Source organism: Littorina saxatilis, linkage group LG10 (genome assembly GCF_037325665.1).
Source record: "Littorina saxatilis isolate snail1 linkage group LG10, US_GU_Lsax_2.0, whole genome shotgun sequence".
Taxonomy (NCBI): Eukaryota; Metazoa; Mollusca; class Gastropoda; order Littorinimorpha; family Littorinidae; genus Littorina; species Littorina saxatilis.
In genome coordinates, this window is record NC_090254.1 from 27,227,405 (window position 1) to 27,244,334 (window position 16,930).

The window sequence follows — 16,930 nt, forward strand, 5'->3', positions numbered from 1 at the left end:
GCAAGCAATGGCAGGTGCCATACATTGTGTGACATACGTACTCCATTTTTGTCCAATCAGTACCGGGCAGCCAGCGTGTTTTGTCAGTTTATCCTCTTCCTCCATAGCTGGGGCGTAGTTGTACCAGAAGAGTGCCATGCCCTGTTGACAAGACAACACTACACTTCTTCTCATTCTGTCATGGGCTGAAACTCCCACGGCTTTTACGTATATGACGGTTTTTACCCCGCCTTTCAGACAGCCATACGCCGCTTTCAGGGGATGCATGCTGGGTATTTTTGTGTAACCCACCGAACTCTGACATGGATTACAGGATCTTTTCCGTGCGCACTTGGTTTTGTGCTTGTGTGTACACCCAATGGGGGTCAAGGCACTAGCAGGTCACAGGGCCGGACTAGGCGAAGAGGAGGGGGGGGGGGGTTGCCAGTGGTGGCCCAGGGGGATGTCCCCCCTGGCGGCAGGGACGGATCAGTTCATTTTATGGGTGGTTTTTTTCAAAAGTATATTGTGAAGATATGGGTGTGAAGGCGCGAAGCGCCGAGCCGACGGCGCAAAGCGCCTAGCTTGCTAGGGGGGTCCGGGGGCATGCCCCCCCCCCCCGGAAAATGTTGAAAAAAAGGGATGCAAAATGGTGCAATCTGGTGCATTCTGAGGATGATCATTACCAGTTTCAAGCAGCAGATTTTGTCACTGATTAATACCCCAAAAATTGAAACTCAATGTAAAATAAAGAAATGCATACCTCATTCAATATTTTTTTTTATTTGGCTGGGGGGGGGGGGGTCCGGAAACCCTAGAACCCCCCCCCCCCTCGTTGTGGGGGTCAGGGGGCGAAGCCCCCTGAAGCTGATGGGTAGGTCATATTCTGAGATAGGAAAATAGTCGCTCCTTGCATGAAACGGCATAAAATAAGCAATAATAAAAAATAAAAAAAATAAGTAAGGTACATGTTTAGGCTAGGGGGGGGGGGGGGAGGTTGCGCAACCCCCATAACCCCCCCGGTAGTCCGGCCCTGGGTCAGCACATAAGTTGACCCAGGAGATTGGAAACATCTCCACCAGGCGACGCTTGGATTCGAACCCATGACCCTCCGCTTGGGAGGCCGATGTCTTATACTCCGTCACGGCGGAGGGCTGACCGTGCACCCAAAAGCGGACTCTATCAAATGGGTATTTTTTGAAAGCTTGGGACCTGCCGAACATAAAAATCGATGTTAACAAGAAATATTCAAGGGCGCACTTTCTCTTCTCAGTCAAAATTCAACTATACCCTGAAGAGTGATGCACGAGCATTTCAGACGCTTGCCTCTGAAAAAAGAAGTTCTCAGCCAAATTACGAACTCAAACTGGTACGTTTTACATATAAATGTGTTAGTTGGTATCTTTTGATTATCACAAAACAATTTGCGACTGCTTTGGCCGAGGATGCTGGTGACAGTATCCTTATTATGAACCCTACCCTAAATCCAGGAAAGACGTCGTCCAAAATGTAGGTAAGTTTTGATTAAAAATAAATTCACACAAGACTAGTATTGTTGTTTGGCTTCAATGGATATATTTTCGTCAAGTATGATGTCTTTACATAATATCTGTAAAATATGAATGGATTTGAACCATATACTATGTCATTATGACCTTCCAATCTTCCTAACCCCCAGCCCAGTAAAGCGTGCGAGACGTTTCCTGAAAAAATGTCGCTTTGTGGTGCGAGTTCAGTGTGACATGATTAGTTTCCAGAACCCCATTTCTGACTTTCGAAGTTTATCTACATACATTTAGCAATGCACGAGCAAAATATGACAACTTAATGGTGCCTTTTGGTTTAATGCTATGGTAAAATTGCTAGTGATAGTGTTTACAGCTTGAAACAAAACATAACAGATGGGAATAGTCTTCCTCAATCTGGTTCAGAGCATAATGTATTTCTATTTTCAGAGGTAGCATTATTTCTGATAAGAGATAGAGCCAATATAATGATGCTGAATATTTGAAAAATGAACTTTGTGACTCATCTGAGTAGCAAGAGAGCCTTCGTAAGGCTGGCTGTCTTCAAGGCAATTCCTAGATGAACAACTTAACACTGCGTTCGATTATTCGCCCGTTTCTTAAGCTAGAGCTTTGAGACTTTACACGCGTCTAGGGCTACATGTACGCTTTACAATACGTAAAATATAGTTGACTCTCGCGTTATTTAAAGGTCACAACAAGGTCATTACCAGGCAAAAACGAGGGAAAACCGAGGGAAAGTACCATTTTCTGCAACTGTTTGCAAGAAAAAGATTTCAAATTCAATTGTTTCCTGGGATTAACGCATCTCTAGACATGACAATCATCCGATTATCAGACATCAATTGTGGAGGTCACGACAAGGTCATTGCCGGGTAAAAACGAGGGAAAACCGAGGGAAAATAACATTTTCTGCAACTTGTGTGTAAGTAAAAGCTTTCAAACTCCATCTTCTTCTGGTATTGGCGCACCTCTAGGCATGACAATCATCTGATTAACAGTCCTCAATTTTCAAGGTCACAACAAGGTCATTACCAGATAGAACCGAGAGAAAACCGAGGGAAAATACCATTTTCTATAACTTTTTTGTAAGTAAGAGCTTATAAACTCCATCTTCTTCTGGGATTAGCGCTGATTTCAATGACCCTGAAGTCCGAGGAAAGTTTTCTTGACCCATGCCTACTTTGAAGGTCATGACAAGGTCAAATTTACAAGTTTTCTATTTGGGAATATCTTTTACGGTCAAATAAAATACTTTCTGGACGTCAGCTATTTTCGAAGCTAAAGCTTAATTACAACTTTACACACGTCTTGGGATTTATGAGACATAACGCAAATATTGTTGACTCTCGTAATATTTAAAGGTCACACAACAAGGTCATTACCAGGTAAAACCGAAGAAAAACCGAGGGAAAGTACCATTTTCTGTAACTGTTTGTAAGAATGAACTTTCAAATTCAATTGTTTCCTGGGATTAGCGCATCTCTAGACATGACAATCATCTGATTAACAGTCATGAATTGTGGAGGTCACGACAAGGTCATTACCGGGGAAAACCGAGGGAAAATACCATTTTCTGCAACTTGTGTGTAAGTAAATGCTTTCAAACTCCATCTTCTTCTGGTATTGGCGCATCTCTAGGCATGACAATCATCTGATTAACAGTCCTCAATTTTCAAGGTCACAACAAGGTCATTACCAGATAAAACCGATGAAAAACCGAAGGAAAATACCATTTTCTGCAACTTTTTTGTAAGTAAGAGCTTATAAACTCCATCTTCTTCTAGGATTAGCGCTGATTTCAATGACCCTGAAGTCTTTGGAAAGTTTTCTTGACCCATGCAATGTTTGAAGGTCATGACAAGGATGGGATTTTACACACGTCTAGGGGATTATAAGACATGAAACAAATATTGTTGACTCTCGTAATATTTAAAGGTCACACAACAAGGTCATTACTGGGTAAAACGACGGAAATTATATCAACTTTATGACTCGTCTGAGTGCCAGGACAGCCGGTGTGATCCTCAGAGTCAGGCTTGCAGACCGCAAGGCTATCGGTAGATGAACACCTTAACATTGACTTTTTCTTCTCTCTCCCCTTCTCTTCTACCCCTATTACATCCAGCCCCGCCCACCCCCCTAGAGCCCCTGTGGGCGAAGGAAGATGTCATGAATCTGCCTCAACAGCTTTAGCTTAGAAAATAGCCGAACACAAATAGAAAACGTGTAAACTTGACCTTGTCATGACCTTCAAACTTGGCATGGGCCAAGAAAACTTTCCTCGGACTTCAGGGTCATAGAAATCAGCGCTAATCCCAGAAGAAGATAGAGTTTATAAGCTCTTACTTACAAAAAAGTTATAGAAAATGGTATTTTTTCTCGGTTTTCTCTCGGTTCTATCTGGTAATGACCTGGTTGTGACCTTGAAAATTGAGGACTGTTAATCAGATGATTGTCATGCCTAGAGATGCGCCAATACCAGAAGAAGATGGAGTTTGAAAGCTTTTACTTTCACACAAGTTGCAGAAAATGGTATTTTCCCTTGGTTTTCCCTCGTTTTTGCCTGGTAATGACCTTGTCGTGACCTCCACAATTGATGTCTGATAATCGGATGATTGTCATGTCTAGAGATGCGTTAATCCCCCCAAAATAATTGAATTTGAAAGCTTTTTCTAACAAACAGTTGCAGAAAATGGCACTTTCCCTCGGTTTTCCCTCGTTTTTGCCTGGTAATGACCTTGTTGTGACCTTTAAATAACGCGAGAGTCAACTATATTGTATGTATTGTAAAGCGTTTATGTAGCCCTAGACGCGTGTAAAGTTTCAAAGCTCTAGCTTAAGAAACGGGCAAATAATCGAACGCAGTGTTAAGTTGTTCATCTAGGAATTGCCTTGAAGACAGCCAGCCTTACGCTGACGATCACGAAGGCTCTCTTGCTACTCAGATGAGTCACAAAGTTCATTTTTCAAATATTCAGCATCATTATATTGGCTCTATCTCTTATCAGAAATAATGCTACCTCTGAAAATAGAAATACATTATGCTCTGAACCAGATTGAGGAAGACTACTCCCCTCTGTTATGTTTCAAGCTGTAAACACTATCACTAGGATTTTTTACCATAGCATTAAACCAAAAGGCACCATAAAGTTGTCATATTTTGCTCGTGCATTGCTAAATGTATGTAGATAAACTTCGAAAGTCAGAAATGGGGTTCTGGAAACTAATCATGTCACACTGAACTCGCACCACAAAGCGACATTTTTTCAGGAAACGTCTCGCACGCTTTACTGGGCTGGGGGTTAGGAAGATTGGAAGGTCATAGTGACATAGTATATGGTTCAAATCCATTCATATTTTACAGATATTATGTAAAGACATCATACATGACGAAAATATATCCATTGAAGCCAAACAACAATACTAGTCTTGTGTGAATTTATTTTTAATCAAAACTTACCTACATTTTGGACGACGTCTTTCCTGGATTTAGGGTAGGGTTCATAATAATGATACTGTCACCAGCATCCTCGGCCAAAGCAGTCGCAAATTGTTTTGTGATAATCAAAAGATACCAACTAACACATTTATATGTAAAACGTACCAGTTTGAGTTCGTAATTTGGCTGAGAACTTCTTTTTTCAGAGGCAAGCGTCTGAAATGCTCGTGCATCACTCTTCAGGGTATAGTTGAATTTTGACTGAAAAGAGAAAGTGCGCCCTTGAATATTTCTTGTTAACATCGATTTTTATGTTCGGCAGGCCCCAAGCTTTCAAAAAATACCGATTTGGTTGAGTCCGCTTTTGGGTGCACGGTCAGCCCTCCGCCGTGACGGAGTATTATCCACAAGGTCGTTGTGCCCGTCTTAATACCACACTACTTATCAATATATTAACCCCCCAAAACGGAGTACATGTATGGCTGCCTAAGTGGCGGTGGGGGGGGGGGGGAGGGGGGGAGGGGGAGGGGGGAGGATGGGAAACGGTCATAGACGTAAAAAATCGCTTGTGCAAAACACGTTTCGGGTAAATGGGAGTTTCAGCAAATGAACCCCCCCCCCCCAAATCAATATATAAACATTTCCCCAACACTATATGCAACACATTCACAGGGATTCTTGTTAGACTACAGTTTGGCTAACGTGAAAAGAATCTTTTTGCTTGTTTGCCGTTCATTTTTGATTTTGGTGATGTTGAAAGATTTCGATTTTTGAGAACTTGATAATTATTATGCATAGCTTTTTTTTTTTTTTTTTTTTTGGGGGGGGGGGGGGATTTGTTTAATAATTTTATAGTTACGTACATATAGAGTTTAACTGACATTCCTGGAAGTTCTATTTTGAGAGACGTACAACTCGGCTCTTGCGGTGAAATTCCTTGCAAAAGACAGGATAATAACTGCAGTGAAAACGCAGAGGCAAAAAGTGCTAGAGCATTCAGAGAATATACCTTCGTTACCGTTTACACTCATTCCCCTGAAAACGGAATATGTCTATCTTAACTATTGAAGAGGAGAAAATACACGGTATATGTACACACACACACACACACACACACACACACACACACACACACACACACACACACACACACACACACACACGCGCGCGCGCGCACCCAACAACAACAACGAATTTATACACGTTGGAGCTGCAATCCACAAACGTAGAAGTAGAACAATAAATACATTTCGGCTTCAGCCATACATGAGTTTATGACAAAGCAGGAACAACCACTGCAATGGACCGTTTGGTTTAAACTGTTTTATTCAACGTTTGTGCATTATTTACAAAAAAACGCATATTGAGTAAACAACAACAAGCATAATGCTTATAGTGGTGTTTACAGTTTTCTAGAAAATTACATATAAATGGCGGCTATTGTACAGTTTAAATGAAACCGTTTGAGAAATGCTTAAGCAAACGCATAATTCTCAAACGATGTGACGCTATGCAGTTTGCTTTTCACTCTTGCGTCCGACATTTTAAGTCCAGCAAGTGATCTGGAGCTGAAGGAAAAGGCGTTTTTATTGATTATCCCCCTTTAGCATGATGGGGGATATTTGTGTTGCATGGTTTGTATGTCTTGTCATAAAGATGGAGTCTTTGATTCGTAGCACACGCACCTTGATGGGCGAGACAGAGATGGCCGAGTTGAGGAACACAGTGCTGCCCCCCTTTTCCACATCGGTCAACTGGCCATGCAACACATTGACAATTAGACACGTTAGTGTTGGAAACTACTGATACACGAGTACTCAGGACATAGTGCCGCCCCCGTTTTCCACATCGGTCAACTGGCCATGCAACACATTGACAATTAGACACGTTAGTGTTGGAAACTACTGATACACGAGTAGACAGTGTAACATGATGTTAAACAAGTAGGGTATTAAAAAGGAGCCCCCCCCCCTACACACACCACTACCACCACCACTACGCCTATCAAGAACAATAATGGGAGTGCATTCGTGCATATTTCTTGACACTAACATGCAACCATAGGTGGAGAGAGAAAGAGAGAGACAGAGACAGCCAGACAGACAGACAGACAGACACGGAGAGAGATCATGATGGAACTTTATTTTACAGGGATAGAGGTTAAAGACTACCCCTCTTTTTACATCCTGTCCTTACATCCAGACAGACAGACAGACAAACAGACAGACAGACAGACAGACAGACAGACACTGAGACGGAGAGACGCGGAGATTCAGACAGATATTATTATTATTATTATTGTGATCATTTTTATGCGCCTAATCTAGATATAGCCCTAGGCGCTTACATATTAATTTCTGCCGTTTGAAATGGAATTTTTTACAGACAGACAGACAAACAGACATTTTTTACACACAATATATAACGCATTCACATCGGCCAGTAAAGTTCAGTAGCCTATTAGGCGAGCATTCACCTTTCACGGCCTTTATTCCAAGTCAAACGGGTATTTTGGTGGACATTTTTATCTATGCCTATACAATTTTGCCAGGAAAGACCCTTTTGTCAATCGTGGGATCTTTAACGTGCACACCCCAATGTAGTGTACACGAAGGGACCTCGGTTTTTCGTCTCATCCGAAAGACTAGCACTTGAACCCACCACCTAGGTTAGGAAAGGGGGGAGAAAATTGCGGCCTGACCCAGGGTCGAACACGCAACCTCTCGCTTCCGAGCGCAAGTGCGTTACCACTCGGCCACCCAGTCCATGTGCCCAGATATGTGGACAGACAGATAATAACCGAGATACACAGATAGACGAAATACTTACATACATGAGGAAGGTAGCTATCCGGTTCCCGGATTGTTTTAACATACCACAGGTTGAGGGATTCTGCACGTGACAAGGACAAAGTGAAGAACATGGTTTTGCATAATCATCAGTCTTCTTTTTCTGCGTTCATGGGCAAAACTCCCACGTACACTCTTACATTGTTGTTGCACGAGTGGGGTTTTACGTGCATAATCGTTTTTACCCCGCCATTCAGGCAGCCATACGCCGCTTTCAGGGGAGCATAATCATTTCATTTTCTTTTCATAATTTTCATACTTCATCCCATTGCTGCAAAATCGGGTCGCTTCCTCAGAGTGGAAAGCTCGCAGCTAGCAACACTTCTGGTAGAATAGAGTTCCTTGACGTTCCACTATGGTGACAGAATGGTGGGAAGATTTTAACGGCGTAGATCATAACATAATACAATTAACACAAACATGATTGGCTGAATCCAAAATAAAAAACAAATTCACAGCCATTGCAACTGTGAAAGATTGAAAAGATAACAAACCATCCAAATGTAATTTGCTAAAATATTTGTTTTAAAACAATTAGCCGAGAGAGAGAGAGAGAGAGAGAGAGAGAGAGAGAGAGAGAGAGAGAGAGATAGAGAGAGAGAGAAAGAGAGAGAGAGAGAGAGAGAGACAGAGAGAGACAGAGGGAGACAGAGGGAGACAGAGACAGAGAGAGAGACTTGCCTCAAAAGGATCCATATGTGCGTCGTAATGTCCCCCGAGACCGTAGTTCACAACCTGCAAAATGTGTTGAAAAATGTCGGCTTGTCTCTTGTTTTGTACAACTCAGTCACTATTAACCGTGCACAGGTCTCTGAATAGTGCGTGTTGTGTACGCGAGTAAGAATCACACACACACACACACACTGGCACACACACGATCGTAGACAGACTGACATTCGGAAACACACATAAACACATTACCAGCTCTCATTTCGTTTCTTTCAGTGTCTCTTCCTTTCTCCCCCTCTTTCCAGCCCCATTGCCCCCCCCCCAACCCTTTCTCAGTCCCTCTTATACCTGGATCTCTGGTATAGGTATGTTGCAGGAGCCAGTGTTGGCTATCGTCGCAATGGAAACTGGGAGACGCCTATTTGAGAGCCACCTCTATATTTTGAGCATAGTGATGGTAAAATTGTGCCTCCCTTTCTTGCTCTTCAGTTTTGTGACAAATGGATTGTACATAATTCAGTATTGGATGGTTTAAACAAATGTGTACAGATTGGCTTGCCATACTTGTAGTATCACGGCTTGACTGCGTGACCTATTTTTGTAAGGCGTATTTCCATTGGCTGCTGTGGCCAATGGGAGAAAAAGAGGTTAGCTTTGTGGGACGTAAAGAGTAGAGCGTGCCTGACAGTCGCAGAGGACAGACGTGTTTTTGACTGATGTCTCCGCGTTGGGCTATAACGCTGCTCACCGAACACTGAGGTCAAACACCGTAAGACTAGTGTTGTGGACGAACCATGTGGGTTCTATGCTGTAAAGATACAGGTATTTATTGAATTGTATTTTACTCAGTAATATTGACGGGTGAAATGACTGTGAGAGTCATGTTGTAAATTGGGTTGGAGAAGCGTGAGCCGCTGTGTCAGCCATTTTGAAAAGGAAGGTCGTATGTTCTTTTGGTAATGAAGTTACTTGTAAATGAGCTGGTGTAAATAATATATCCGCATAAGTTAGTGGACGGATAGTTGAACAGTATTGAGAAAGAATAGCAGTATTATTTCGTAGAAAAGTTTATCTAAGAATTGAGACTTATGGTAGCCTAAACTTTTTACGCAGCACCCCGGTCGGAGTGAGGGATGGTACCACTTGACAGCGGGAGAGAGAGAGACGGGCATCCCCTCCTTAGCGCTACGAATCGTTGATTGAGAGCGCAAGGTTGTAACAGCGCTGGAGTATTGGGAACTGGTGGAGCCGCACCCCATAGCCACCACGGGCGGTATTTCGTCGTGGGTGGTATGGATCCCGGGTATGTACCCGTTTAAGTTTGTGGAGTCACTGTACGTGTGAACTGCCACCGAAGAAACATAATCATAAGATTGTGGAGTCACTGAATGTGTGAACTGCCACCGAAGAACCATAATCGCCGAGAAGATTGTGTGAGACGAAGACGTCGTCAATTAAGTATTACGTGACAAGTGATGTGCGTAAAGTGACACTGTGTTAAGCAGGAACCCTAAACGTTAGAAGAAGTGTGTGAAACGAGAACTTCATCTTACGTGAGACAGTTGGTCTCCGACGTGTGTTAAGATATTATTCTTCTTATTCTGAATGCAAGTGATTTGTAGAATGCATGAGAAATAACATATTTGTATTGTTGTGTTGATGATTCATTACAGGTACGAGGGCAAAGGGCATTGAGAGTGTTTAGTCTTTGTGCTTTGTGTGAGTGTTGTGTGCGAGTAACAGTTAGATAGTAAACAGAGCAGAGCACGCATATTTTCTATACACACAGACACTTACCTGAAAATTCATCCGTAACAAGTTTATTGAAAGTTCATGTGCTGTTCCCGGCTGTATTGTTGTTTGGGCAGTCCGCCAGCTCCGACGATTTCTGTCTGAGGGTTAAAAAAGCTGGCTTAAAACAATCTACTGTCTAATACTAGAAGGTAGTTGGAGCAGACCTTGTTGGTGTTCCACCTGGCGCTGATGGTGCTGCGCCGGCGGGGTCTGCTGTGATGGCGCCGATGGCGTTGTCGGTCAGCTGGTTCCACTCCAGTGCAGTCTTCACGAAGAAGGAGTTTCTGTGCCGTTCAGTGTTGCTGTTTGGTACTTTGAAGCCTCTTGTGTTGTTGATCGCCTGTCTTTGGAGGATGTTTATGGTAATGAATCCTCAGAACGTCGTTGGTCGGATTCTTCTACGCCATGTAGTTGCGGGTGTCAGGAAGTCTTCAGGGGGAAAAGCTGGGATCAGACCCTCGGTGATTTTGTGGAATAGGCTGATGCGTTGTTGACTGCGTCGTTCTTCCAGTGGGGGTAGATTCAGGATGTTGAGCATGTCGGTTACACAGCCTGGGTTCTTGGACTTGTAGTCTATTGTGATGAACCGGGCTGACTGCCGCTGAATTCGTTCTAAGTCTGTCGACGTCCAGCTGGTAGTATGGGTCCCATACTGTCGCTGCATACTCTAGCTTGGATCTAATGAGGGAGATGTACGTTAGGCATCTGCATTCCTGTGGGCAATTCCTGTGGTTTTGGCGCAAGAAGCCCACCATTATATAGTCTTTATCCCTGGTTCCTATCGCTATCTGTCTGTCTCTCCCTGTCTTTCTATGCGCTGCCCCACCTTCTCGTCTCAATCTCCCCCCCCCCTCTCTCTCTTTCCACCGTATTTCTGTGTCAAGTTGTATTACCTGCATGGCCTCAGCGGAACTGGGACCAAGTGGCGCTCTCTGGTCGACCTCTAGCCCCGTGATGACCTTGACCCTTTGGGACACAGTCTTGGTCGTCTCCAGCTCGCGGTCGTGCACCCAGCCTCTGGAACACGTGATACTCGTAACTTGCTGACCCAAATGCAGTCCGCAGTTCAACAACACAGAAGGCGCTAGGTGTTTTGTAAATCGTCCACAGACATAGATAAATAGATAGATAGATACACTTGGCCAATAAATTTCGCACTCAAATTAAAGCATTAATTCCCGTGTCTTTTCATTCAAACTTTCTATGCCAGTTAGGGCTGTTCACTTGACTATCTGAACCACCTTTCGGATTTAATATTTCTGCTATAGGGATCACGTGACCGCCGCTCAAACAATACCCTCAAAATCGACCGGACAAAAGTGACCAATTAAAAATCGACGAAAAATCACAATAGGCAAAACTATGCAACTTTTGCAAACGGAATGAAAGTCAGATCAATTATCTACCCAGAACATGTTGTTTAGTTTAGCCAGCTTACGTATTTTGTCTGATGCAGGTGTCGATGGCATGAGCGGTCAGAAACGGGAGTTTTTGCGTCTATTTTGAGGGGTATCATGACAAACAACGCTGTATTTCAGCAATGACTGGGTGGATTGCTTTGAAACTTTTAGAATAGTTTGCCAACATACTAGACGTACTTCGGGTAACATTTTGATTGTTACAGGTATTTGTTCAGATGTTACGCAATGTTCTGGGAAAATTGTTAAAACTCATCATGGGATTGTTTACTTGTGTCCAAAAAAATGAAGACTTCGCATGTCTTTAGAATTAGATAAATGATTAATACAGGTGCTGCCAACGTTTCATTTGCGTATAAGCAATGACGCACATTTGCTAGCCCTGTAAACACGCTTGATATTTTTAGGATCGATAAACAAAAGCTAACTCACAAATCACTGGTCCTTATCTTGGCAGTTTTGGCGTCTTTCCCTTGGCCTACCTGTCCCCGGAACATCTAAAAACAGTACAATCAACTTCCGTCACCAGCTCTGGAATTCGCTAAATGCATTCAATAATTGATTTGATTTTAGTCACAGATCACTATTTGTTTTTCTGTCGTCGTCGTAATCATCATCGTCATCGTCGTCGTCATCATCATCATCAATCATCATCATCATCGTCATCATCGTCATCATCATCATCATCATCACAACCACCACCACCACCATCCTAACCGCCCCCCCCCCCCCCCAACCACCATCACCACCACTTCACCTACCCTTCCTTTGACGAATTGTTTGATGTTATCAATCTCGGTATCATGAACAATGTTGTAGAAAAGAGAGACGAAGGGAGCGAGGGACAGGATCTCCTCTTTGTAACGCAGGTAGGGCAACCCCCGTGCTGTCCTGTAGCGACACACATGCCACGGATGGGTCTTCTCCTGCACAGCCAATGAATCAACACATAATGCACGTTAATAATAATAATTGTCAGTAAGTACTGGTGTCACATGACTGATGTGAACCAGTTGATTGGCTAATGGCGATGCGCTTAAATCTGTTAGCGCACTCTTGGAGTGCGCTAACTTTTCCACAGAGCGTATTCTTACGCCCTTTGCCTAAGGGAGACTGTACTCTCATCCTCAGAATTAATTAATGACATGTAGCTTATATTCTCCACTTTACCAAAAAATAACCATAAATTTCCTGCGGCTCAAAGCAGAAGTGTTTTTTTTCTGTCAGATCGCAGGCGCCTATGGCACAGTGATTCCCACTGATCTAAAAATAGAAGAGGCTGTGTCTCTTCCACAATGGTCTCTTCTCGTTTTGACTTGCAAAGATTCTTCTCATATGCCGTGTTAGTGGCATGTAGCTTATTAACCACATTACTAAATGATGAGTTAGTGTAACATTCCCAGCGGCAAACAGAAAACACAAGTGTTATCCCCGAGTACGCTAGTACTTGGGCTCAGCAGACTTTAATTGTCTGTCTGTCTGTCTGTCTCGACTTAATCAATCAATCAATCAATGACGCTTATATCGCGCATATTCCGTGGGTACAGTTCTAGGCGCTCTGCAGTGATGCCGTGTGAGATGAAATTTTATACGGCCAGTAGATTGCAGCCATTTCGGCGCATATTTACCTTTCACGGCCTATTATTCCAAGTCACACGGGTATAGGTAGACAATTATTAACTGTGCCTAAGCAATTTTGCCAGGAAAGACCCTTTTGTCAATCGTGGGATCTTTAACGTGCACACCCAATGTAGTGTACACGGGGGGAGGGTTCGGACACCGAAGAGAGTCTGCACACAAAGTTGACTCTGAAATAAATTTCCGCCGAACCTGGGATCGAACTCACGCTGACAGCGGCCAACTGAATACAAATCCAGCGCGCTACCAACTGAGCTATATCCCCGCTTATTGCTGGGAAACTACTGGGCGCAGTTCGTTCAAAAGTTGATACACTAACTTGATAATAGGTCCGATTGATCGTATTAAAACTTCATAATGTTACCTGGGACCTAAATGCGAAATAATCCACAAAAACGACACTTGGCGGTGGGCGCAATTCGCGGTGGGATAGAACTGCTGTTCGGCTAATAGAACAGCCAGGCACGGCCAGCGTCACTGGGCCTGAGCACACATACGCTGCGTGTGCCACTGAGTTCGCGTGCTGCGCGACCTAATTTTATGAACGAGCGAAGGGAAGCCAGCCGGCTTCATACCTCTTGTAGTCTTTTTTCATTCGCGCGCTGTGTGTGTGTGTTCAAGATTTTGTGCACATGTGTTAGTGTTACTGTTTGTGTGTGTGTGTCTATGTGTGTGTGTTTGTGTGTGTGTGTGTATTTGTGTGTGTGTGTGTGCGTGCATGAGTCTGTACTCGTGTGTGTGTGTGTGTGTGTGTGTGTGTGTGTGTGTGTGTGTGTGTGTGTGTGTAAGGAAGAGAGAAAGTGAGGGAGAGAGAGAGAGAGTGTGTGTGTGTGTGTGTGTGTGTGTGTGTGTGTGTGTGTGTGTGTGTGTGTGTGTGTGAATGTGTGTGTGCATGAGTTTGTGTGTGTATGAGTGTGTATATGTGTTTGTTTGTAAAGCACATCTTCGGCTCGCATGCAATGTATTTATATAGCAAAGGGAATGCCTGTAATTCACACAGAGCAATCACTTGGTCTTAAACGTGCACAAGACAAAAACTTTCATACTGGGGGAGCGAACCAGTCTGAAGAGTACTCGGGTCCAGCGCGAGCGTTTTTTATTCCGATAACGTATCAGCTAGACCAGCATTTGAAAGCGGCGACTCTGTTATAGTAGACTACACTGAAATACGACTGCATCAGTTCAGTAAATGAATGGTTTCCGAATTATCATTTCAAGGCAACAACAATCGGAATCGAAAACGTGTAGGGTTAAGAACGTTCTTACCATGTATAAAACTTATTACAGTGGACGCCGCTTAATAAAACCGCGGTTAATAGAGCCAGCCGCTTATAAAAGCCGATTTCAGAAGGTTCGGATTTATCACTATATCTTATGTATTAGAAAAAGCCGGTTAATAAAACCAACCCGCCGCTTATTAAAGCCAGTTTTCCCTAAGAAATCACGTAGTTTGTGACTAAAACTCACATTATCTTGTTCTGATGTGGAAGAAGACTAACAAACACACATTCATAAAATCGTTCTTCTCTGCCGAGTAATGATTCGTGACGGTGACAGTGAAATTATTGATGTACCGAAGTGATCAAAGTACACGTACATGTACATAATTAAAACAAAAGTTCAACATCCTTCGTGAAGTTTTGTTTAGATTAAAACAAGTGTAAATGACGAAAGAAAGTGACTGAGTGACGTAAACAAACGAGAAGATTTTTTTTCTTTCGAAAATGACGTATTCCTGGACCGCCGGTTAATAAATCCGCCGCTTATTAAAGCCATTTTTCGTCGGTCCAGAAGTGGCTTTATTAAGCGGCGACCACTGTACCAGCCTGCCTCATGGACTGGGTGGCCGAGTGGTAACGCACTTGCGCTCGGAAGCGAGAGGTTGCGTGTTCGACCCTGGGTCAGGCCGCAATTTTCTCCCCCCTTTCCTAACCTAGGTGGTGGGTTCAAGTGCTAGTCTTTCGGATGAGACGAAAAACCGAGGTCCCTTCGTGTACACTACATTGGGGTGTGCACGTTAAAGATCCCACGATTGACAAAGGGTCTTTCCTGGCAAAATTGTATAGGCATAGATAAAAATGTCCACCAAATACCCGTTGACTTGGAATAATAGGCCGTGAAAGGTGAATGTTCGCCTAATAGGCTTGAAGTTTGCTGGTCGATGTGAATGTGTTATATATTGTGTGTAAAAAATGTCTGTTTGTCTGTCTGTCTGTAAAAAATTCCATTTCAAACGGCAGAAATTAATATGTAAAGCGCTGAGAGCACAGTTGTGGTTTGCGCTATATAAGCTCCCCATAATAATAATAATAATAATAATAATGCGTGCGGACGAGCAATTGTTGTTTTTGAAATGAGACTGCAGTGCAGTGCCGTGGTTCGATTGCCCTAGCCGCCTAGCAGACGACATAAACCCCGCAGCAAATTAACATGTTGGGCAAATGTGAACAAACAAACGATGGGGACATAATACGTGTAGGGTTCACAGCATTCTTACGGTTCATATATATAGTATCAGTCTCCCCGATGAGTGAAGATACAACACGAGAAACATACCCCATTTATTTTGAAAATGTGCTAACCGTGGCCTTGGCCGGAGTCAATTCAAGGGGCAACACTGCACAGTCAATCTGTCGAAGCTCGATGAAGGTTTCGCCGATCGCAAATAACTAAGAGCACAGTCCTTTCTCTTGCGATCGACACCTGCATCAGTAGGAATAGCATAGCACGCGAAATACGCAAGGTAGCAAAACAAAACAATCTGTTCAGGGTAGATAATTGGTTTGACTTTCTTCTCGTATAAGTGGCAAAGTTATGGCTATTGTGATTTTTTGTCGATTTTTCATTCGGCTCTTCCGTTTTTGTCTGGTCGATTTTGAGGGTACCCTTACTTTAGCGGCGGTCACGTGATCCCTGTAAGAGAAATATTTATTCCAAAAGGTGTTCCTGAAGGTCAAGTGAACGGCCGTAACTGGCATATAAAGTTTTAATGAAATGACACGGGAATTAATGCTTTAAATTGTGTTTGAAATTTGTTGCAATAATTGTTTGGCCAAGTTTATGTTACCACACGATTAAAAAAACAAAAACGTGATGAAGCACGGGACAAGAATTTAGGTAAAAAGAACAAAGAAACAAGCTCTGGTCGGTGGATGAGGCGAGTCGTTGCACTCTGGTAGGGAGGCCTGTTTTCTACTTGTCGATAAACCATTATTGTAGTTTTGTCTTCTCTTGTCTTTGTATACCAATAGGGAGATGCGTTTTCTCTAAGTCCACAGGCCGTTAATGTAGTTTCTTATTCTCTGATGTGTAGGGCGACGTCTTTTGAATTTGCTCCTGACCATGTTTGAAGAAGTACACCTATCATCCGAAGCTAAGCGTCCATTTTAGAGATCGATAGATCAAGTTACTAGAAAATTATTCGTTTTATTTTGATTAGGCGTCACTGAAGTTAACTTTTTGAGGTTCTTTTGTCCATCATTTTGAACCTTCGTGGTCTATCTATTCCGGATTTCATAGACAGACAGACATACTCATCACTTTCTGTTCTGTGGGTCTCATAGACAGACAGACAGACAGGCAGACACACCACTCTCTGTTCTTTGAGTCTCACAG

The 16,930-nt window shown here is 43.1% G+C and overlaps 1 protein-coding gene across 1 annotated transcript in view; it reads right to left on the reverse strand.

The window, feature by feature from the left end:
• The window catches only part of LOC138978536 (prolyl 4-hydroxylase subunit alpha-3-like), a 92,305-nt gene that overhangs the window by 58,004 nt on the left and 17,371 nt on the right, over window positions 1-16,930 (reverse strand). Inside the window, exons 7-13 of the mRNA XM_070351281.1 lie at window positions 12,439-12,603; window positions 12,110-12,174; window positions 11,153-11,276; window positions 8,478-8,531; window positions 7,777-7,839; window positions 6,633-6,701; window positions 42-141 (exon numbers count right to left, since the gene is read on the reverse strand). Coding sequence (XP_070207382.1) covers window positions 42-141; window positions 6,633-6,701; window positions 7,777-7,839; window positions 8,478-8,531; window positions 11,153-11,276; window positions 12,110-12,174; window positions 12,439-12,603 — 640 coding nt within the window. The remainder of the gene's footprint in view (window positions 1-41; window positions 142-6,632; window positions 6,702-7,776; window positions 7,840-8,477; window positions 8,532-11,152; window positions 11,277-12,109; window positions 12,175-12,438; window positions 12,604-16,930) is intronic.